Source organism: Hypomesus nipponensis, chromosome 23 (assembly GCF_054491055.1).
Source record: "Hypomesus nipponensis isolate SF chromosome 23, ASM5449105v1, whole genome shotgun sequence".
NCBI lineage: Eukaryota > Metazoa > Chordata > Actinopteri > Osmeriformes > Osmeridae > Hypomesus > Hypomesus nipponensis.
This window is the reverse complement of record NC_140383.1, coordinates 22343009-22364434: the sequence shown is the minus strand read 5'-3', so window position 1 is coordinate 22364434 and position 21426 is coordinate 22343009. Positions and strand designations below refer to the sequence as shown.

The following is a 21426-nucleotide window of genomic DNA, read 5'->3' as shown; positions in this document are numbered from 1 at the left end:
TCTCTCTCTCTCTCTCTCTCTCTCTGTGTTTGACGTGTCCTCCTGCCTCCCGTGTCTCCAGGTGGCTCTCCTCTCCCGGCGCTGGTGAGGACTCCGCCTCTGATGATGCAGTCCAGCCTGGACATGAAGCCTTTCCTCTCCTTCCCCCTGGACAGCTCCTCGCCCGGGGGGCTCTTCCCCAACTTCAACACGGTCAGTCTGGGGTGTGTGTGTGTGTGTGGTGTCTAGAAATGTGTGTGTGTGTTTGGTGGGAAAGGGTGGTGGGATATCTCTCTTTTGTAAAGGCATGCTTGTGTGTGTGTGTGAGCCCATATCTCCAGTGTGACAAGTCTCTTTTGGATGGCTCGTGGTATCCTGGCTCTGGGTCACGCTAGCCTGTCACGAGTGCTTCACACACACACACACACACACACGCACACTCTCACACACGCACACTCACACACACACACACACACACACACGGCCTGTCACAACTCGCTCTGCAAACATTGCCCTGTAGCTTTCAAGAACTGTCAGACCGGCAGTAGTACTATCATTCATCCCCCTCTCCACGCACACACACAACACACACACACACACACACAACACATAGGCACACACAACACACACACACACACACACACCGCTATCATTGTGCATCCCCCCCAAAAAACGGATTTGAGAACCGACGAGGACATTTCGGGAAACGGTCATTATTATAGCGGTAAGTGTTCTTTCGACGCCGACGATGATGATATCGGTGACGACGATGGCGGTCGGCGCGGCGATGGCAATGGTGGTGATAAACGGCGACGGGCCGTGTACGATAAGGCGGGGTGTTTTTTTCCCAGACGACAGGTACTGAAGGGAACAGTCACGTTCTCCTCTCCCAGAGAAGATGTCCTTGCCCGCCCACGACCTTGTTTACCCTCCTCTTCCTCTCCTGTCTGTCTGCCCGGCTGAGGAGGGCACATTAGAATTGCAGATGGCCATATGGCTGCCAGGACCCACATCAGCGCAGATTACAGCTTCAGAGCCACTAATGAGCCGCACCAGACTCCTTCCGACGAACACAGGCGCCACCTCCAGAAATAGTTCTTCACTCGTCTCTGTCATAGAACTAACACATCTGTGCGCATACTGCGTATGTGTGCATTGCTTTTTTCTTGTTCTTGTTGGTGCTCCGAGATACAACTGTTTCAAGGTTTCGAATGGTGTTTTTTTAGCCGAAGCCCTTTCCACGTGAAAGAGTTTGACCTGAAAATGCAAAGTGATCTCCGAGGGGTTCAGCAGCGTCATCTGGCCTGCTGAGCCTTTCAGAGGGAGAGTCTCTGGAGGGGAGTCTGGTCCAGAGATGGTAGCTGGAGGGGAGTCTAGTCCAGAGATGGTAGCTGGAGGGGAGTCTGGTCCAGAGATGGTAGCTGGAGGGGAGTCTGGTCCAGAGATGTTAGGGGGGTCAGAGACGCTGGCGCCGCTCTTGAAAGCCTCCTCGTGACCACGGGAAGGTGAGTGGGTGCCCTCTGATTGGCTGTCGTCCATCTGGCCGGTCAGCGATATCTAGGAAACTCTTAGTGGATTGGCTCCCTGGCTGCTTCTGGTATACCGTGGCCCATTAAAAAACTGCTGAGGATAAGGACAGGACACCCTTATGTCTCTCTCTTCCTCTCTCACTCTCTCTCTCTCTCTCTCTCTCTCTCTCTCTCTCTCTCTCTCTCTCTTTCTGTCTCTCTACACCTTTCGCGCTCTCTCTTTCTCTCCACTTTTTCTACCTCTCTCTACCTTTCGCTTTACTTCTCTCTCTCCGACTCGCTCTCTCCCTATCTCTCCCTCTCTCTGATTCTCTACCTCTGACTCTAATTCCCACTCTTTTTTCCCATTATTTTTGTTACCTCTCTCCCCCCCCCCTCCCTCTCCACCTGTCTCCTTCATCCCTCCTCTGTGAGATCGTCCAGCATGACCGCTCTGTTCTCATGTCTATTTGATGGCCCCAGTGCTTCAGCAGGGGTGTACAGTGCTGGCGCTAAGGGGCTGTCGTGATGCGCTCTGGGCATGGTGCTGGAATGAGCTCCTGCCTGACTCTGGAGCTTGGTAGAGAGGTCGTGTTCTTAAAGACAGGGAAGCATTAGCTCCTGGTGTGTGTGTTATTAAGGAATGTACTGAAGCCTAATGTGCTCATCAATATGTAATAGGGTCTGTTTGGTGAAGATGCTTCATGCTGAGAGCCTGGGAGAGGGCTGGATATAGGAGTCTGGTGAGAGCCAGGAGTCACAGATTAGCAATGCTGAAATGCTGAAATGGAGATCAGCTCCTTCAAGAAACAGACACAAACATGAACGTCCACATGGGAAAGTTGCCCCACAATCCAGCAGGCGTTCCCGAGGCGTCTGCGGGGCCACCGTCTAACGTCTCCCCTGTCGTTCCCCCTGCAGATGGATCCGGTGCAGAAGGCCGTCATCAACCACACCTTCGGAGTGTCTCTCCCGCCCAAAAAGAAGCAGGTCATCTCCTGCAACATCTGCCAGCTGCGCTTCAACTCAGACGTGAGAGCTGGGGGTGATGGGGGGGCTGGGGGTGATGGGGGGGCTGGGGGTGATGGGGGGCTGAGGGTGATGGGGGTGATGGGGGGCTGGGGGGGCTGGGGGCTAGGGGGGCTGGGGGGGCTGGACGTTGCCGGGTGTGAACGTGTGAGACGAGGGGGCTCTATAAATAACGGAGGGTGCAACAGTGCCCATCTGTTATTCAGGTCTATACTAATGAGGGGGATTGCTGTGGCAGCTCTACTGTAACTAGTTGGGGGGGCCAATGAGGGAGGTCTGTTGGGGGGCTCGTCAGGGGGGCTGGAGGAGGGATGGAGGAGGGCTGGAGGTGGGCTGGAGCAGGGCTGGAGGAGGGCTGGAGGAGGGCTGGAAAATTAGAGGGGTAGAGAGAGAAATAATTAGAACAGCTGTCTCATTGATACTCTATCCTGTCTCAGAAATTGACTAGTTTCATGTTGAAATGAATAGATATAATATAGCACCTTTTCCCCAGCCTATCGGCCACCCGTTAAGCCATACAGCCAGTCAGTCAGCCAGTCAGACAGTCAGTCAGACAGTCAATCAGTCAGACAGTCAGTCAGCCAGTCAGACAGTCAGTCAGCCAGTCAGACAGTCAGTCAGACAGTCAGTCAGTCAGTCAGTCAGACAGTAAACAATCAGCCGGCCTGCCTCCCTGCATGTCACTTTGACTAAATGCTACCTGATCTTAAAGCAGCTAACTGGTCACATCCTGTCCAGCTAACTTTGCGTCCAGCTAATCTGTATAGTGTATAAGACACTGCAGACACAGAATGACAGAAGTCAGTGGTCCCGTCCTGTCAGTCCGGTCTCCCTTGTCGTGTCACATGCAGCATGCTCCAGGAACAGTCCTGCTGTTCTGTCAGGATAGCTAGTGAGCAAACAGGAAACCACAGACCCCCAAACACAGCTCTGCGTCTTGTTTTGATGTCGGAGGTAAGGAAGGCAGGCGATAGAGAAGCACAACCAAGTTCTCACAGCAGGACTCACAGCGCCCCTCCGTCCCGGCTAAGGTTTTGGGAGGCAGGAGTAGATCTAAATCTGGATGAAAGTGTTAGATAACAATGTTGGGTATTTTCATCCAGGGGGGCAGTCAGGTGAGGCAGAGAGAGAGAGAGGGAGGGTGAGACAGGGAGACATGGAGAGAGAGAGTATGAGCGAGTTAGCAAGACTGACAGCTAGCGTGAACACAGGCCGTGTTTATCATGCCTAATGAGCTAATGCATGGCTGGATCGGTCTGTGATTCAGGCAGGACCTGGAACCCCTGACACGCTAAGAGAGACGACGCACACACACACACACACACCCACACACGCACACGCACACGCAAACACCGCTGCATAACACAGAGTGTGCACCAGTTTCTTAGAGACGAGCTGTCACACCTTGACCTAAGAGCAGAAACAGGACTGATGACAGAGAGAGAGAGAGAGGGAGAGAGAGAGAGAGAGAGAGAGAGAGAGGGAGAGAGAGAGAGAGAGAGAGAGAGAGAGAGAGAGAGACGTAGAGAGACGGAGAGAGACGGAGAGGGACGGAGAGGGAGAGAGACATCAAAAGAGATTTTGAAGCGCAGGTTAGGGGAATAGAGGAGAGGGGGAGATATCGAAGTGCATGCATCGTTCTAAAGGCTGCTTCCAAAACTCTATCCTGCTGCAGAGTGGCCAACATAATTCATCGCTAGGGTGTCAGTAATGACCCAGCACTGACAGTCCTTTGTCTGAAGTGAGCTTGGATAAGTGGGCACACACACTTCTAGAACCCCCCCTCTCCTCCACACACACACACCCCCACACACACCCCACCCCACCCCCCCCCCCCCTCACACACACACACACACACACACACACACAGTGATGATCCATCCGGAGTGGAGTGTGGTGTTGTTTGTCAGGGTGGTCAGTCGGCTGACATAGCTGTCATCTCCTGTCATCTCCGATGTGTCCATCTGCAGCTGAGGAGATTGTGAAGTGATGGTACTTTATTCGCTGTCAGTTTCACTTTCCCCATCTAAATCCTCTCATCTTTTCTGATCTCTGCTCGCCTCTCTTCTCCACTCTTCTCTTTTCCCCTCCTCTCCTCCTCTCTCCTCTCTTCCTCTCCTCCTCTCCTCTCCTCTTCTCCTCTCTCCTCCTCTCTCCTCCTCTCCTTTCCTCTCCTCCTCTCTCCTCCTCTCTCCTCTCTTCCTCTCCTCCTCTCTTCTCCTTTCCTCTTCTCCTCTCCTCCTCCTTTCCTGTCCTCCTCTCTCGTCTCCTCTCTCCTCTCCTCCCCTCCTCCTCTCCAGAGCCAGGCAGAGGCCCACTACAAAGGCAGCAAACACGCCAAGAAGCTGAAAGCTCAGGAGTCCGGCAAGCCCAAGGCCTCAGGCGTGGAGCTCACCTCCCCCTGCGCAGTGAGATCCGGCACCCCCCCTCCCTCCTCCTCCTGCTGTCTCCCGGCAGGGGGGCCGTCCTGCCTCGCAGACACACCAGGTCAGTCTGCACAACCTCCCCCCCGCCCACCCCCCACCCCCCCCGCCTCGTTAGAACTGGCATCATCGCAGTTAGTCCCGATGATTGATGACAGTCATTTACCTTGCTGCGCTACTGGGTCTGGTGGGTCGTTCTCACGTCCATCTGTTGTTATTGTTGTGCTCATACTCACAAGCCTATTGTCACAGACAGAGAGAGAGAGAGAGAGAGAGAGAGAGAGAGAGAGAGAGAGGGAGAGAGGGAGGGAGGGAGGGAGTGTGAGAGAGAGAGAGAGAGAGAGAGAGAGAGAGAGAGAGAGAGAGAGAGAGAGAGAGAGAGAGAGAGAGAGAGAGAGGAGGAGAGAGAGAGAGAGAGAGAGAGAGAGAGAGAGAGAGAGGGAGAGAGGGAGAGAGGGAGGGAGGGAGGGAGGGAGGGAGAGAGAGAGAGAGAGAGAGAGAGAGAGAGAGAGAGAGAGGAGGAGGAGAGAGAGAGAGAGAGAGAGAGGAGGAGGAGAGAGAGGGGGTGTTTGTAAGAATTGTATTTTTCACATCTGAGGGGTGCTTTGAGCCAATGGAATGACTCATTAACAAGCATTAGTGTGACAAGTGCCATGCTCTACGTGTGTGTGTGTATGTGTGTGTCGTGGAGCCGGAGAGGGCCGGGCCTCCCTTTGATCCTGGCAGAGGGAGGGGGCGTCAGATACGGTACAGGCACGGCAGTTTGAGAAGCCAAATCATTGGAATGACTGGAGCCACGGCCTGTTGCAGCCTCTCATGACAGGGCAGGGCTGTTTTAGAACCTCCTGGGGCAGGTACGTTCTGCTCCTGTGACCCCTGACCCCTGCTGAGTGTGGGGGGGGGGGGGGCAGGGCTGGATTTGACCACCTTGATGATGAACAAGCCCCTGGGAGAGATGATGCTCTTGTTGGCGACAGTCTCTCATTAGAGTATGAGATGCTATCATTACAATACACTCTCCATGTCAAAACAGTTCACGGTTTCGTATTACAGTTCTTGAAAGCTAACGCGTTCAAACAGGCAAACGTATTCAGATATGTAGAGACAGGCCTATGAGACTAGCGGATGTTTGTGTTGTCTCTGATGTTTCTGCCAGCGGCTCCTGTCTGGGACTTGTGACTCTGATTTGATAAATGTAGTTGTTGTTGTTGTTGTTGTTGTTGCTGTGAATCCTGCTGCCTCTGTGTCTGTGCTGCCCCTGTGTCTGTGCTACCCCTGTGTCTGCGCTGCCCCTGTGTCTGCGCTGCCCCTGTGTCTGCGCTGCCCCTGTGTCTGTGCTGCCCCTGTGTCTGTGCTGCCCCTGTGTCTGTGCTGCCTCTGTGTCTGTGCTGCCTCTGTGTCTGTGCTGCCTCTGTGTCTGTGCTGCCTCTGTGTCTGTGCTGCCCCTGTGTCTGTGCTGCCGCCACTGATGCACACTCATACTGCTGTCACCCAATTTATCTGATAACCTTCTCCAAGACTACAGGACACTGTGCTGTGAAGGCTGCACACACACATGCAGACACACACACACACACACGCACACACATACACGCGTACAAGGACACAAACACATACACACAGACACACACACACACGCACACACATACAAGCGTACAAGGACACAAACACATACACACAGACACACACACACGCACACACATACACGCGTACAAGGACACACACACATACACTCACAAACACATACACACAGACACACGCACACACATACACACACAAACACAAACACGTACACACACATAGCAGCAGTAGAAGTAGTACACTGAGAAAAGCAGGAGAAAAAAAAACTGCACTAACCTTCTCTTTCTCTGTCCCTCCCTAACCCTTCCCTCCCCCCTCTCTCTCTCTTTCTCTCTCTCTCTCTCTGTCTCTCTCCTCTCTCTCTGTCTCTCTCTGTCTGTCTCTCTCCTCTCTCTCTGTCTCTCTCTGTCTGTCTGTCTCTCTCTCTCTCTGTGTCTCTCTCTCTTTCTCTCTCTCTCAGAGTGTATTGCCCCTCCAAGCCCAGAGGAGTCCTCGGCTCCTCTTCCTCCCCCTCTCCTCTCCCCCAGCCTCGGCCAGCCCAGGGGGGACGCCCCTGCCATCGCCCCGGCCCCGGCCCCAGCCCCGACCAGCCCCTGCCCCCCTCTCCCGGCCGCCACCGCCCTGGGCCTCGCCCTGAAGAGCTGTGTCAAGCCAGGCTCCACCCCCGGCCCCGCCCTGGCCACACAGGCCACGCCCACGGCCGAGTCGGAAGAGGAAAAGGCCAAGAAGCTGCTCTACTGTTCTCTATGCAAAGTAGCTGTCAACTCTCTGTCTCAACTAGAGGCCCACAACACAGGTAGGTGTGTGTGTGGGTCTGTGTGTGTGTGTGGGTCTGTGTGTGTTTGGTTTAACCGGGGCGTTCACCGCCCCCCTGTAGGGTCCAAACACAAGACGATGCTGGAGGCGCGGACGGGGGCGGGGCCCATCAAGGCGTACCCGCGGCCGGGGGCCAAGCTGAAGATCCAGCCCAGCGTGCTGAAGGGCTCCGGCCTGCAGAACAAGACCTTCCACTGCCAGATCTGTGATGTCCACGTCAACTCTGAGATTCAGCTCAAACAGGTACAACACACACACACACTCATCACCTAGGCACCAACGCACACATTCACCGGTTTAAATCTGACATAAGTCTGTGTGTGTGTGTGTGTGGGGGGGGGGGTCTGTGTGTGTGTGTGTGGGTCTGTGTGTGTGTGTCTGTGTGTGTGTGTGTGTGTCTGTGTGTGTGTGTCTGTGTGTGTGTGTGTGTGTGTTATAGCACATCACCAGCAGGAGACATAAGGACCGAGTGGCAGGCAAACCCATGAAGCCCAAGTACAGCCCTTACAACAAGCAGCAGCGCGGCTCCAACACCCTGGCTGTACGTACGCTCCAACCCCCTCCATACACATCTGTGTGTGTGTGTGTGTTATATGTGTGTCTTTGGGTATATGATACTCACGGACTTCTCTCCTCTCTCCTTCGCTCTTCTCATTCATCCTCTCTTGTCATCTCCTCCTCTTTCATCCTCCTCTCCTGTCCTCCTCTTCCATCCTCCTCTCCTCTCCTCCAGGCTAAGCTGGCCCTCCAGACCGACCTGGTGAAGCCGCTCACTCCCACCTTCCTGTCCTCCCCGTTCTGCCCCACCTCTGTCCCCTCCATCTCCCTCCACCCCCGGCCCAGCCCCTCCATCTTCCAGACGGCCGCCCTGCCCCACTCCTTCCTCCGAGCAGCCCCGGGGCCCATCAGACCCACCACTGGCTCCATCCTCTTTGCCCCCTACTGATCAGCAAGCCTCCTGCCGACAGCTCTCAGCCCAGGGCTGCCCCCTCCTCCCAGCCAGTCACCCAGCCAAGCCCTGCCCTGCCTGGGCTGCCCTGCCTGGGCTGCCCTGCCCCGCCCAGAACCCTCTGTGAGTGTGGAGAAGACCAGACAAGAGAGAGAACCTGGAGGAGAGAGACCTGGAGGAGAGAGAACCTGGAGGAGAGAGACCTGGAGGAGAGAGACCTGAAGGACAGAGAACCTAGAGGAGGGAGAACCTGGAGGAGAGAGACCTGGAGGAGAGAGACCTGGAGGAGAGAGACCTGGAGGAGAGAGAACCTGGAGGAGAAAGACCTGGAGGAGAGAGAACCTGGAGGAGAGAGACCTGGAGGAGAGAGAACCTGGAGGAGAGAGACCTGGAGGAGAGAGAACCTGAAGGAGAGAGACCTGTCGTCAGCAGAGCCAGACCTCTGACCACACATAGCAGAGCCCCAGCCACAGCTCAGCCATCCCCCCCAGTGTACCTCACCAGTACAGTATCACTACTCACAGCCTGGCCTCCGCCGTACGGAGCATTTCCCCCAGACCCCTTCCATGTACTACCGTTGTGCACTAAGTACTGGAAGTGCACTTGTTAGTGTACCAGATGTCAGCAGCTCTACTTGTCTACAGTGTCCTGGGGAGCTGAGAAGCCTCTTCCTGGCTGGTCCTGAGGACAGAGGATCAGAATGATGTCACATCCTGCTCGAGTAATGAGCGCCACTGCGCTTCCTGAATGACTTGAATTATCCCAGTCTTCCTTGTTGGGTGAATGGACAACTATAGCGCGTCTGTGTGTGTCTTTGTGTGTTTGTGTGTTTTTGTATGAAACGGTCCAACGTCTCAAACTCCACCATTACCTCTGTTTTTAGTCTAGTCATGTCTGATCTGGTCTTGTCCTGTTTCAGTCCTACCTAATCTTGGTCTATCCTAGTATAGTCCTGTGGGCTGTACACAGTAGACTGTTGGTTAGAACCATCCCCTCTTCAGACAGTTGTCTCAATATGTTGCCATCTCAGTCCTCCCCTACGTATTATATTACAGAATATCAGTATGTTAGTCACATACTACAGGAACAACCTATTTTCCAGCAGGGTGTGATTACGAAGACTTTCGAATGACATCGTTCCTTGAATCAGGCGCCATTTTCATTAAGAATGACCCCCGCCAGACGTTGTGTGTTGCTCGAGCAACAGTGTGTTGATGCTGCCGCGTCACTGCCCAGCACGAGTCTAGACAGCACCTGAGAGAGGCCTGGATAACGAGCTTCAAGGACAACTTCCTGTTGTGACCACATCCCGCCGGGCTCCCCAGCAGGACTACAACTTATCACCCTGCAGTCGAGCAGGACTACAACACCCACGGGCCTTTGTTCCCTCTTCGATCCCTCATTCGTAATGAAACTGCAGTCTTGTGGTTTATGATGCAATAATGTAAAGAAACTGAGTTTTCTATGCTACAGTGTCGGTTACCAGGGCCTTATATGGAATATAGCATTGTGCTGTATATATGGCCCTGGCTCTGCCCACAGCCCAGTACATGGAAGGCATGCAGCAATGACTGTCCGACTTTCTACCAGCAAGTCAAAGAAGCTGTCGGAGTCCCAAGCCAGTGCTCCCATTGGTGCATTTCTTCACATGTTTAGCAACTGTGTGGCATGTCCCCCCCCCCCCGCCCCCTTCTGCAGAGGAGAGAGGGGCGGGGGGGGAGGACAGAGAGAATTTATGACTAAAGTTTTAAAAGCAATCCCTCCTACTCCGTAAAGTACGTAGACGAATACTAAAATGTTCCCCTTCTAACAAAGTGATATATTTGATGATTTTGTTTCCGATTGTTGCATTTCCTTTTTTCCGTGGCCCAGTGATAGCAAACACCGCGCGGCTCTGTGATTGGTTGGGTTTGATGAGACACAAGTGGGTGGGAAGGAGACAAACTCTTGTATCCTTCTTCCAAGGACATGTACAGTATTTATTCTGAAATTATTTTTTATGATGCGATTATGCAGATGTGGATCCAGTTTTATTTGTAGATATGCCGTTGTTTATCATCTTTTTGTTTGTCGACACATTTGTTTTATTAAAAATCCTGAGCGTTTGTTCTTGGTCGGATGGTGGACTCCTGTGGTTGATGAAGAATCCAGCTGTTCCACGGCTCACCGGGGCCACCCTGTGGTGGGAGAGGGGCGGAAGAGGAGAGAGAGAGAGAGAGAGAGAGAGAGAGAGAGAGAGAGAGAGAGGGCCAGGGGGGGGACGGAGTTGAGAGGGAGAAAGGGGAGAAGGGAGGAGGAGAAAAGAAGCAAAATCAGAGGAGAGAGCGTGCCGGAGAAGAAGGACTCAAACAAAACAAACATAAATCCATTTAATTTCAAAGAGAACACTCGTTCAGGTATCAAGTTTCTCCGATTAGACACGGCACTCTGCTATGATGTCGACACTACCCAGGCAGAGCATGTACTGATGCGTGCTGCCCTCTGCTGGATGAATATATAACAGAGCCACAAATCATTTCACCACCCAAACCTAACAGCTTGGTGGTTCGGGGTCTGCCCTACGCTGTTCCTGGAGGGCAGCCACACTGTAGGTTTCCACACATGCCTCATCTGGCACACCTGATAATGATGGATTCATTGAGTCGAATGAGACGACTACCAAATTGGGTTTGGAGGGGGAAAATCCATGAGAGGGCTATTCACAAGGAGCAGGAGGTGTGTGTTTCGGTTTATGAATATCCTCAACAATCTCACCGTTCAGCCGCATTTTCAGTTCCTCTGTCAGACCACACACCCCTGCAGCATCGGAACCTGACACTTCCTATCCAACAGGTAAGAGTGTTAGCTGTTACACCACAGAAGCTACATGTAGCCTCGCCCATCACGGTTTCTGTCATGAAGTTTTAGCTGAGCTGGGCAGGCTTACCTGAGTTGACCTATCAGAGTCAGCAACAGCAGGTGGTGGCATGGGAACTGTAGTTAGGTCTCCAACTGTCATAAGTTCAAGATGCAGCAAGCTAGCCCATGGACCGGTGCAGGCCTTAGAGGAGCAGGGAGGCAGACTGACCCAGACATGAGGAAACCTGAAGTGATGAAGTGAAACCGCATATGTGAAGAAAGAGTGCATGTTATGTTTACGCGGTGAGACCGAGAACAAGATTTGGAGGGCGAGAGATTGAGAGATGAGGAGCAGAGAAGGAGTGAAAGAAGATGAGAAAGGGTTAGGGTTAGAGGTCGGTGTTGATGCTCTCTGCCTGCCTGTCTGTCTGTCTGTCTGCCTGCTTGTCTGCCTGCCTGTCTCTATATCTGTCTGTCTACCTGTCAGTCTGTTTATCTCTGTCTGTCTAACTTCTAAACTGCTGTGTCTACTTGAGGTGGTTTCCACCCAGCACCATAGTAAGATGTGTGCTTGTCTGGAACTGGAAAGGCTATCAAGTCCTCTGGAGGGTCTCCCATCCTTCAACAGCTCAAGGCAACAGCCTCCTTCCAGTGTCCTCCGAGTGTGATTAGGCAGTAGAGTCTGGTTAATAGAAACATATGGGCCAGCTTGGATGTGTATTTGATACATGATGACACAATATTAATAAGATGGGCAAGGTGAGATTTGAGGTGGGCCATGCATCCTTCCAGAGCCAGCCCGGTAGAAATCAGATGAGAGAGAGAGGGGGGGGGGGGGGGGAGTGAGACAGAGAGACAGAGAGAGGGAGAGAGGGACAGGGAGGAGAGAGAGGGAAAGAGAGGATCGCTTCAGCACTCCTAGTCTGCCATCCAGTCACAGCAGGAGGAATGAATCTCTCTATTGCTCCTCTCTCTCTCTTTCTCTCTCCCTATCTCCTTCACTGTCTCTCTTCCCCCCCCTCTCTCTCTTTCTTTCTCCCTCTCCCTCGCTGTCTCTCTCCCTCCTCTTTCTCACTCTCTCCTTCTTTCTCTTTCTCCCTCCCAGCTTCTTTCAGCTGCAATAATTACTGAGCTTTATTTATGAGGCAAATTTCACTTTCTCCAGCAGGAAGCCTCCACCATGGTAATAACACAGGGTTCAGACAATGGAGCCCACTGAGCCAGAGAGCGGGGAGGGGGTGGGGGGATGGGGGGGGGGCTGAGAGAGAGGAGAGTGGGTGGGGGGATGGGGGGGGAGCTGAGAGAGAGGAGAGGGGGTGGGGGGATGGGGGGGGGGAGCTGAGAGAGGAGAGAGTGAGAGAGGAAAAGACAGCCACGGGAAAAAAGAGAAGGAAAGAAGCAAGCAACGGAAGAGGAATAGACGGGCCGAAAGAGAGAGGGAGCGAATCTCTCTGTGTTCATGGAGATGGTGCTGACCAGGGCTACGGCAGAAACACGACTGTTGAACAAACTATAGTGGTCAAGAGCTGCAAGGAGCTATGAGAACACGCACGTATACACACATACACACACACAAACCCACAGATCCTAGAGGGACTTTTAACTCATCCAGAAATAGCCCACCTACCAGAGAGATAGAAGGAGAGAGAAAGAGAAAGAGAAAGGGATAGAGAGAGAGAGAGAGAGAGAGAGAGAGAGAGAGAGAGAGAGAGAGAGAAAGGGATAGAGAGTGAGAAAGAGAGAGAGAGAGAGAGAGAGAGAGAGAGAGAGAGAGAGAGAGAGAGAGAGAGAGAGAGAGAGAGAGAGAGAGAGAGAGAGAGAGAGAGAGAGAGAGAGAAAGGGATAGAGAGTGAGATAGAGAGAGAGAGAGAGAAAGAGAGAGACAGAAAGAGAGAGACAGAAAGAGAGAGAGAGAGTGTGAGTGAGAAAGAGAGAGAGAGAGAGAGAGAGAGAGTGAGTGAGTGAGTGAGTGAGTGAGTGAGTGAGTGAGTGAGTGAGTGAGTGAGTGAGTGAGAGAAAGAGAGAGAGAGAGAGAGAGAGAGAGAGAGAGAGAGAGAGAGAGAGAGAGAGAGAGAGAGAGAGAGAGAGAGAGAGAGAGAGAGAGAGAGAGTGAGTGAGTGAGTGAGAGAAAGAGAGAGAGAGAGAGAGAGAGAGAGAGAGAGAGAGAGAGAGAGAGAGAGAGAGAGAGAGAGAGAGAGAGTGAGTGAGTGAGTGAGTGAGTGAGTGAGAGAGAGAGACAGAGAGAGAGAGAGAGAGAGAGAGAGAGAGAGAGAGAGAGAGAGAGAGAGAGAGAGAGAGAGAGAGAGAGAGAGAGAGAGAGAGAGAGGAACATCAGATCACAGCGTTCTGTGGGTTGCTGTGTTTGGCTGTTGTACCAATGACTCAGGCTAGCAGAGGGACTGTGTCTACATGCCTGCAAGCCCTGGTGCTGCTACAACCTTACTGCATGTGAGAGAGAGAGAGAGAGAGAGAGATAGGGAGAGAGAGAGAAAGAGAGAGAGAGAGAGAGAGAGTCTTGGGGTGGAGAGGGGCAAAATCTTGTACGCATATGAATGTACAATAGAGTTATGTGCGTGTGTGCGTGTCTCTAACATGCAGCAGCCAGCTGTATGATGAAAAATGTATGTTAATATGTACTCTCTATCTGGTTCTTAGGACCTTGTGAATCCTTTTAGGCCATTTTGAAATGTACTTTAACTTTGTATGTAAATGAAATGTATTTTCCCACGCCATCTGGACAATTGTATGTGACAGTATGGTAGATGAGTTGACTGTTAGACAGACTTACACGCACCTTTCGAGTAGCCTATGCAACCCAACTCGGTAACCCCCTAGACAACAGTGACAATAGAGCGGTAAACATTTTGTTGCGGCAACGTGTGTTACAGTAGAACGAGTGATAACGACTTCCAAATGAATGGGTGCTTTATAGGACAGGGGCAACGGATAACACTGCCTGTTCGTTCTTCCGCCTGTCATCAAGAAAAACTTACCCAGATTCATTAAATGACAGTCGACTCGAGTATTATTGTCCTCCAGATATCTGAACTTCATAGGCCAGGATACCACTGCTGTGTTCAGTGCTCTCTTACCTGACAACTACGTCTTATGTCTCACAGTATAAGTGTTTCGGAATTATTCAACAGGATAGAAGTGTAAAGTGAGAGTGCTTGTGAAGTGAGAATCTTTTTGACTCAAAGCCACAAGTCCTCACCACTTAGCGCCCCCTTTCCGCCATTGACCAAAACTACAGTCCTCGCTCTCCTTCCTACCCTCCAATGTTCGCAGCTTGGCCGGAGACCGTCGTCTTCCCGGCCCCGTTTTCACCGGATTTATCTCCCTCCTACCAGCCCGGACCGAGACGAGAACACGACTAAGGTAAGGTCGAACCTCTAAGGACCGGCGAGAGTGGGGGCTGGAGGGGTAAACGTCGTCCTTTTTCGGTGTTTTCGGCGCTGTCGTCTGGAGGGAGCTCCCTGGACAGACTTCACGCATCAGTTGGTACACCATGCTGATACTGGAGAGTCTCCGACCATAACAAACCTCTTCTCGTTAAGGTTTTGGAGACCGTCTCCGCACTGTTTTACAGAGACATAGAATGCGTCAAATGACTTTTCGTCACCCGATCGTATTCGTCGCCAGGAACGACGCTCTACCCCCGCAAGGGAGGGAAACATGGAATGTTTTATGTAGCTCGGCCAGTCAGCCCCCCTCGCTGCGAATAGGTGCAATAATGCTCTCCTTGCAGATCTCGATTCGCATTCTCCCACCAATATTTGCGCGCTGGTGGTTATGAATCCGAGCGCTCTGTGTCATATTCGCATTATTGCGTGGCTTCTCACGTCTACCCAGTCCGGGGAAAGATCTCCTTTAGCGGGTATTAGACACTCAAATTGAGACTGTGGAAACTGTCACCTCTCTCACTGTCACAGGCAGACCGCTGCCTACATTATTATTGACACGGACACAAACTCGCTACAATAGGCTATCAATGTTTACATGCTGCCACAGCTTTGAAGATTCGAGACAAAATTGGTCAGATTTCATGAAGGGAAACTCAATGTAATAGCCCAGATAGGCGTAGATTAAATACATGCTGTCACTCTTGTATTTGATTAAAATTAGATTAGTCCTAACCTAATCACTCCAGAACACACCGTAAGCTTTGGTGGTTCTTTAATAGCATTTTTAAGCTTCTCACTGTCAGGCATGTTTTGACGAAAATGTGTCAATTATAGGCCTATATATCGGCTGATGTCTCCTACACGCGGGGTCGCTGATTGATCATTGTTTATCACGTGCAACCAAAGTTCTGACGAGTCTCTGAACTATTTGTGCAACCGAAAGGGAGAATGTCGAGTGACAGGCAGCGGTCAGACGACGAGAGTCCGAGCACCAGCAGTGGCAGCTCGGATGCAGACCAGAGAGACCCTCCGGTGCCGGAGCCAGAAGACACCGAGGAGCGTAAACCACCCGCTCCTCCTCAGCAACAGAAGAAGAGCACCAAACTGTCGAGCAAGACCACTGCCAAGCTGTCTACCAGCGCAAAAAGGTAGAGACCCCCGCTCGCTTTTCCTCTTTCTCTCTCGCTTTCTCTCCCTCCCCCTCTCTCTGGTTAAAGTCTCAGGGAAGATTATAGACATTATCGACCATATGATAAGACTGAATCTATATATGTTCCTCTGTATAGCCTAGATGCAGAGTTCAGGTCAGGTAGTTGTGATGGAAGGAAGATTTATACAAGACCCTCCACTGAGAGTCTTGGCTGGACTGGAAGACTGCTGAACACGTAGGCTGCTGGACTGGACTAGCAGGCTACTGGACTGGTTGGCTGCTGGACTGGTAGGCTGGACTAGAAGGGTGTTGGACTGGCAGGCTGTTGGACTGGTAGGCTGTTGGACTGGCAGGCTGCTGGACTGGCAGGCTGGACTGGTAGGCTGTTGGGCTGGACTGGTAGGCTGTTGGACTGGCAGGCTGTTGGACTGGGAGGCTGTTGGACTGGCAGCCAGCTGGACTGGCAGGCTGGACTGGTAGGCTGTTGGGCTGGTAGGCTGGACTGGCAGGCTGCTGGACTGGCAGGCTGCTGGGCTGGTAGGCTGCTGGACTGGCAGGCTGGACTGGTAGGCTGTTGGGCTGGCAGGCTGCTGGACTGGCAGGCTGGACTGGTAGGCTGTTGGGCTGGTAGGCTGAACTGGCAGGCTGAACTGGCAGGCTGTTGGACTGGTAGGCTGTTAGACTGGCAGGCTGCTCGACTGGAAGGCTGGACTGGTAGGCTGTAGGGCTGGTAGGCTGGACTGGCAGGCTGAACTGGCAGGCTGTTGGACTGGTAGGCTGTTAGACTGGCAGGCTGCTGGACTGGAAGGCTGGACTGGTAGGCTGTTGGGCTGGTAGGCTGGACTGGCAGGCTGAACTGGCAGGCTGCTGGGCTGGTAGGCTGCTGGACTGGCAGGCTGGACTGGCAGGCTGGACTGGTAGGCTGTTGGGCTGGCAGGCTGCTGGACTGGCAAGCTGGACTGGTAGGCTGTTGGGCTGGCAGGCTGCTGGACTGGCAGGCTGGACTGGTAGGTTGTTGGGCTGGTAGGCTGCTGGGCTGGCAGGCTGGACTGGTAGGCTGTTGGGCTGGTAGGCTGTTGGGCTGGTAGGCTGGACTGGCAGGCTGAACTGGCAGGTTGCTGGGCTGGTAGGCTGGACTGGCAGGATGCTGGACTGGCAGGCTGAACTGGCAGGCTGAACTGGCAGGCTGGACTGGCAGGCTGTTGGGCTGGTAGGCTGGAGGGGTATGTTGCTGAACTGGCAGGCTGAACTGGCAGGCTGAACTGGCAGGCTGCTGAACTGGCAGGCTGAACTGGCAGGCTGAACTGGCAGGCTGCTGGACTGGCAGGCTGAATTGGCAGGCTTCTGGCCTGGTAGGCTGATGGCCTGGTAGGCTGCTGGTTGTCATGCAGTGTGAGGTGCGGCTGTCAGATGGGCCTTCCCCTCTGATGTCACTTGTCATCCAGCCTGTTCTAAAAGATGACACACGCCACATGTGAATAAGCTCTGCCCCAACCGCCTGATCCCACACACCCAGAGCGCCTGCTAAGTGTCTCCGATTGGGTTCCTTCATGGCTATCGGCTACAGTTCAGTTCATTTACAATCAGCGAGCTCGAATCCTGCTGATCCAACTCAGGAGCCCAGCGGTTCCAGGGATATGCTCCCCCCTCCGAGAGCACACCATGTCTGGTCCTGTCCCCAGGCTGCTCCATGTCTGGTTCTGTCCCCAGGCTGGTCCATGTCTGGTCCTGTCCCCAGGCTGGTCCATGTCTGGTCCTGTCCCCAGGCTGGTCCATGTCTGGTCCTGTCCCCAGGCTGGTCCATGTCTGGTCCCCAGGCTGGTCCATGTCTGGTCCCCAGGCTGGTCCATGTCTGGTCCCCAGGCTGCTCCATGTCTGGTCCTGTCCCCAGGCTGGTCCATGTCTGGTCCCCAGGCTGGTCCATGTCTGGTCCCCAGGCTGCTCCATGTCTGGTCCTGTCCCCAGGCTGGTCCATGTCTGGTCCCCAGGCTGGTCCATGTCTGGTCCCCAGGCTGGTCCATGTCTGGTCCCCAGGCTGGTCCATGTCTGGTCCCCAGGCTGGTCCATGTCTGGTCCTGTCCCCAGGCTGGTCCATGTCTGGTCCCCAGGCTGGTCCATGTCTGGTCCCCAGGCTGCTCCATGTCTGGTCCTGTCCCCAGGCTGGTCCATGTCTGGTCCTGTCCTCAGGCTGGTCCATGTCTGGTCCCCAGGCTGGTCCATGTCTGGTCCCCAGGCTGGTCCATGTCTGGTCCCCAGGCTGGTCCATGTCTGGTCCTGTCCCCAGGCTGGTCCATGTCTGGTTCTGTCCCCAGGCTTGTGGAGACGCTGTCCAGGGGACTGTGATGATGACAGTAGGACTCAAGTGACTCCACTGGCATGTCTTCATTCCGTCCCCTGCTTTCCAAACTCTCCTTAGCTGACGTCTCTGTTAGTTACTCTGTCAGAGCTCTGCTGCGCAACCCTTTCCCCTTCCTCCTCCCTCTCCCCTCCCTCTCCCCCCTCCCCCCTCCCTCCCTCTCCCTCCCCCCTCCCTCTCCCTCCCCCCTCCCTCCCCCTCCCCCCTCCCTCCCTCTCCCCCCTTCCTCCCTCTCCCCCCTCCCCCCTCCCTCCCTTCCTTATTTGCATATAAGCTTTAAAAGAGAATTTGGTATGTAAGAAGTGCATGTAGTGGAGTCTGGGGAGGAGAGTGGGGGGCTTCCTGGGGGTATGTTTCCTCCTGGCTGGAGAGGGAGTAGCAGGGGGAGGAGGGAGGCAGGGAGCGGGGCTCTGAAGTTGGACTGCTGGGTGAGTCTCTTCAGCCTGAGAACAAAGAGGAAGCGGCCATGTTGCTGTTCCAGCCCTGCCTGCCGTTCCACTGGACACCACTAGAGGGGGCAGCTGGGCATGACGCGCCATAGTGTTACAGGCAAATTCTTTGTATTTGGCCAACTTTCTCTGTCTCTCTCTCCTCAGGATCCAGAAGGAGCTTGCTGAGATTACCTTGGATCCTCCTCCCAACTGCAGGTGTGTGCTGCTACAGCAGACCTCTCCATCCTCTCTTCCTCTCCATCCCTCCATCCTCTCTTCCTCTCCATCACTCCATCCTCTCTTCCTCTCCATCCCCCATCCTCTCTTCCTCTCCATCCCTCCATCCTCTCTTTCTCTCCATCACTCCATCCTCTCTTCCTCTCCATCCCTCCATCTTCTCTTTCTCTCCATCACTCCATCCTCTCTTCCTCTCCATCCCCCATCCTCTCTTCCTCTCCATCCCTCCATCCTCTCTTCCTCTCCATCCCTCCATCCTCTCTTCCTCTCCATCCCTCCATCCTCTCTTCCTCTCCATCCCTCCATCCTCTCTTTCTCTCCATCACTCCATCCTCTCTTCCTCTCCATCACTCCATCCTCTCTTCCTCTCCATCCCTCCATCCTCTCTTCCTCTCCATCACTCCATCCTCTCTTCCTCTCCATCCCTCTGTCCTCTCTTCCACTCCATTACTCCATCCTCTCTTTCACTCAATCCTGTCTTCCTCTTCATCACTCCATCCTCTCCTCCTCTCCATCCCTCCGTCCCCTCCTCATGTCCATCCCTCCAGCAACACCTCCTCTCCATTCTCTCCATCCTCTCCTCCTTTCCATCCTCTCCTCCTTCTCTTGACTCTCACTGTTCCTGGAATGTACAGAGACAGTTCTACAGAGACAGTCCTTCTCAATGCAGTTTAATTCAACAGATAATGATGTAATAACCCCTACGCAGTGCTGGGCAAGCTACTTGTGTAATGAGCTAAGCTAAATGAATCTTCACTTGACTGAAGCTGCCGCCCAAAGAAATGCAGCAAGCTAAGCTACAGCCGCATGAGAAAAGTCGTTTACTACATCAGAGCACTTTCTTTCAGTTTTGTCTTTTGTTTCTTTTGTTTTACATTGAACCATCATTATTCCAATTCAATGTTATTTCAATGGTCAATACAACTGTCAGTCAAGCAGATGTTGTGGTGACAGTTATTCAGTTCAGTTGTTTATTGAACAACAAGCTGTGCTGTCTGCTCTCAATGCTCCTAAACCAATTTAGCTACAAAAACAAACCCCGACGGTTCTAACAGCATCAACCTCTACACGGGGGGGTGTACTGTGCAGCCTCGGTAAACGAAAAGTGTAGGGTCCAGGTATGGCGATGATCCTGACCAGTTCTATGTCTGACTGCAGCTTGAGTTTCAGACATGCTGAGGATAATGTAGCTTGCATGTATGCTACCACACTACTGAAAGGGCTTTGCTTCTGGAAAATGATTTTATTCAGGAAACCGCGACACCACCACCACGCTACTAAACAACAGAAAAACAACCTTACACTACTTGAGGACCAAAATACCTTCTCCTGTCACATTTACAAACCTTCACTCTAGACCTGGAGAGCATGTATAACGTACTTGTCCATGTGTGTCCTTATGGTGTTGTGTGTGTGTGTGTCCTCAGTGCTGGTCCGAAGGGAGACAACATCTATGAGTGGCGCTCCACCATCCTGGGCCCCCCCGGGTCAGTCTACGAGGGAGGGGTCTTCTTTCTGGACATCACCTTCTCCTCAGACTACCCCTTCAAACCCCCCAAGGTAACACACACATCAACACACAACCTCTCTCTCACAAATACACCCACATGCCCACACGCTCTCTCTCTTCATTGATCTTTATATCTCTATCTCTCTCACACACACAAACACGCATGCACACTGTTGCTTGTGAAGAACCGAGTCTTGCATCACTGAACATCGTTAACAAGTATATCTGATATACATTTCTGTGTGTGTGTTTGTGTGTGTCAGGTGACTTTTCGTACCAGGATCTACCACTGTAACATCAACAGCCAGGGAGTCATCTGTCTGGACATCCTGAAGGACAACTGGAGCCCCGCCCTCACCATCTCCAAGGTGCTGCTGTCCATCTGCTCCCTGCTCACAGACTGCAACCCAGGTACGCTGGAGCCAACATGGCCGCTACACCCAGGCAGGCGAGAGCCAAGATGGCTGCCTCACCCATTCAGGCTAGATCAATGTTGGCTGCCATGTACAGACACACGAGAGCCTCGATGATGGCACCTCACAGACACACTTGGAGACAGCCAACCTAACCACTGAGGTCATTGTTTCCCCTCTGCCCCCCCCCCCCCCCTCTCCCTCTCTCTCTCTCTCTCTCTCTCTCTCTCTCTCTCTCTCTCTCTCTCTCTCTCTCTCTCCAGCGGACCCTCTGGTGGGCAGCATAGCCACTCAGTACCTGACTAACCGAGCGGAGCATGACAGGATAGCACGACAGTGGACCAAGAGATACGCTACTTAGTGACACCAGCCTGGACCCTGGACCCTCATCCCTGACCCCCCTCGCCCCCCCCCCCCCCCTTGACCTTCACCACCCCCCCCCTGACCCCCAAACCTTGACCTTGTCCTGCGGCAAGGTGCGACTCCGGGATAGGAGCTTCTCCAGCCTTTACAATACAGACTTCTTCTTCTGTGTAAATGTCCTTGTGGCTCTGGCCTGTGTTCACCCTGAGAACTGGGGACAGTGCCCCCTGCTGGTAAGCCCTGGCTTAGCAGAGGTTTGTAGATGTAGATTTAGTTCTGTTTCAATGCCTACTTGCAAGTCTTGCTTCTTTGGGATATATTCAACAAACGAAAAAATATTTTGTGATGTATTAAGGAAACTATTCCTCAAGTCAACCAAATATTATGGTCCATTTTAGTCAAATTTATGACCTGTGTCAAGCTCTCAAGCTGAGCCCAG

The 21426-nt window shown here is 53.1% G+C and overlaps 2 protein-coding genes and 1 long non-coding RNA gene across 4 annotated transcripts in view; 2 read left to right on the top strand and 1 right to left on the bottom strand.

Moving 5' to 3' along the window:
* The window catches only part of znf385b (zinc finger protein 385B), a 55822-nt gene extending 45432 nt beyond the window's left edge, over positions 1–10390 (top strand). The window contains exons 3-9 of the mRNA XM_084689523.1: positions 62–192; positions 2409–2519; positions 4817–5003; positions 6981–7316; positions 7398–7579; positions 7776–7877; positions 8070–10390. Of these exons, the coding sequence (XP_084545649.1) occupies positions 62–192; positions 2409–2519; positions 4817–5003; positions 6981–7316; positions 7398–7579; positions 7776–7877; positions 8070–8282 (1262 nt within the window). The 3' untranslated portion in view covers positions 8283–10390. The remainder of the gene's footprint in view (positions 1–61; positions 193–2408; positions 2520–4816; positions 5004–6980; positions 7317–7397; positions 7580–7775; positions 7878–8069) is intronic.
* LOC146234923 (uncharacterized) lies at positions 10344–14423 on the bottom strand. Of its 2 annotated transcripts, XR_014741740.1 has the most exons (4): positions 14338–14423; positions 11212–11368; positions 11040–11106; positions 10414–10462 (listed from the first exon to the last, which is right to left on the bottom strand). It is a non-coding gene; the product is annotated as an uncharacterized LOC146234923 (long non-coding RNA). The 2 variants fall into 2 exon arrangements; XR_014741739.1 differs by lacking the exon at positions 11040–11106 and having other exon boundaries at positions 10344–10462.
* ube2e3 (ubiquitin-conjugating enzyme E2E 3 (UBC4/5 homolog, yeast)) lies at positions 14375–21051 on the top strand. The gene is made up of 6 exons (XM_084689530.1): positions 14375–14501; positions 15471–15675; positions 18630–18680; positions 20129–20261; positions 20475–20622; positions 20888–21051. The coding sequence occupies exons 2-6, from the start codon at positions 15476–15478 to the stop codon at positions 20983–20985; spliced, it is 630 nt and encodes a 209-aa protein (XP_084545656.1). The 5' UTR covers positions 14375–14501; positions 15471–15475; the 3' UTR covers positions 20986–21051.
* The last annotated feature ends 375 nt before the right edge of the window (positions 21052–21426 follow it).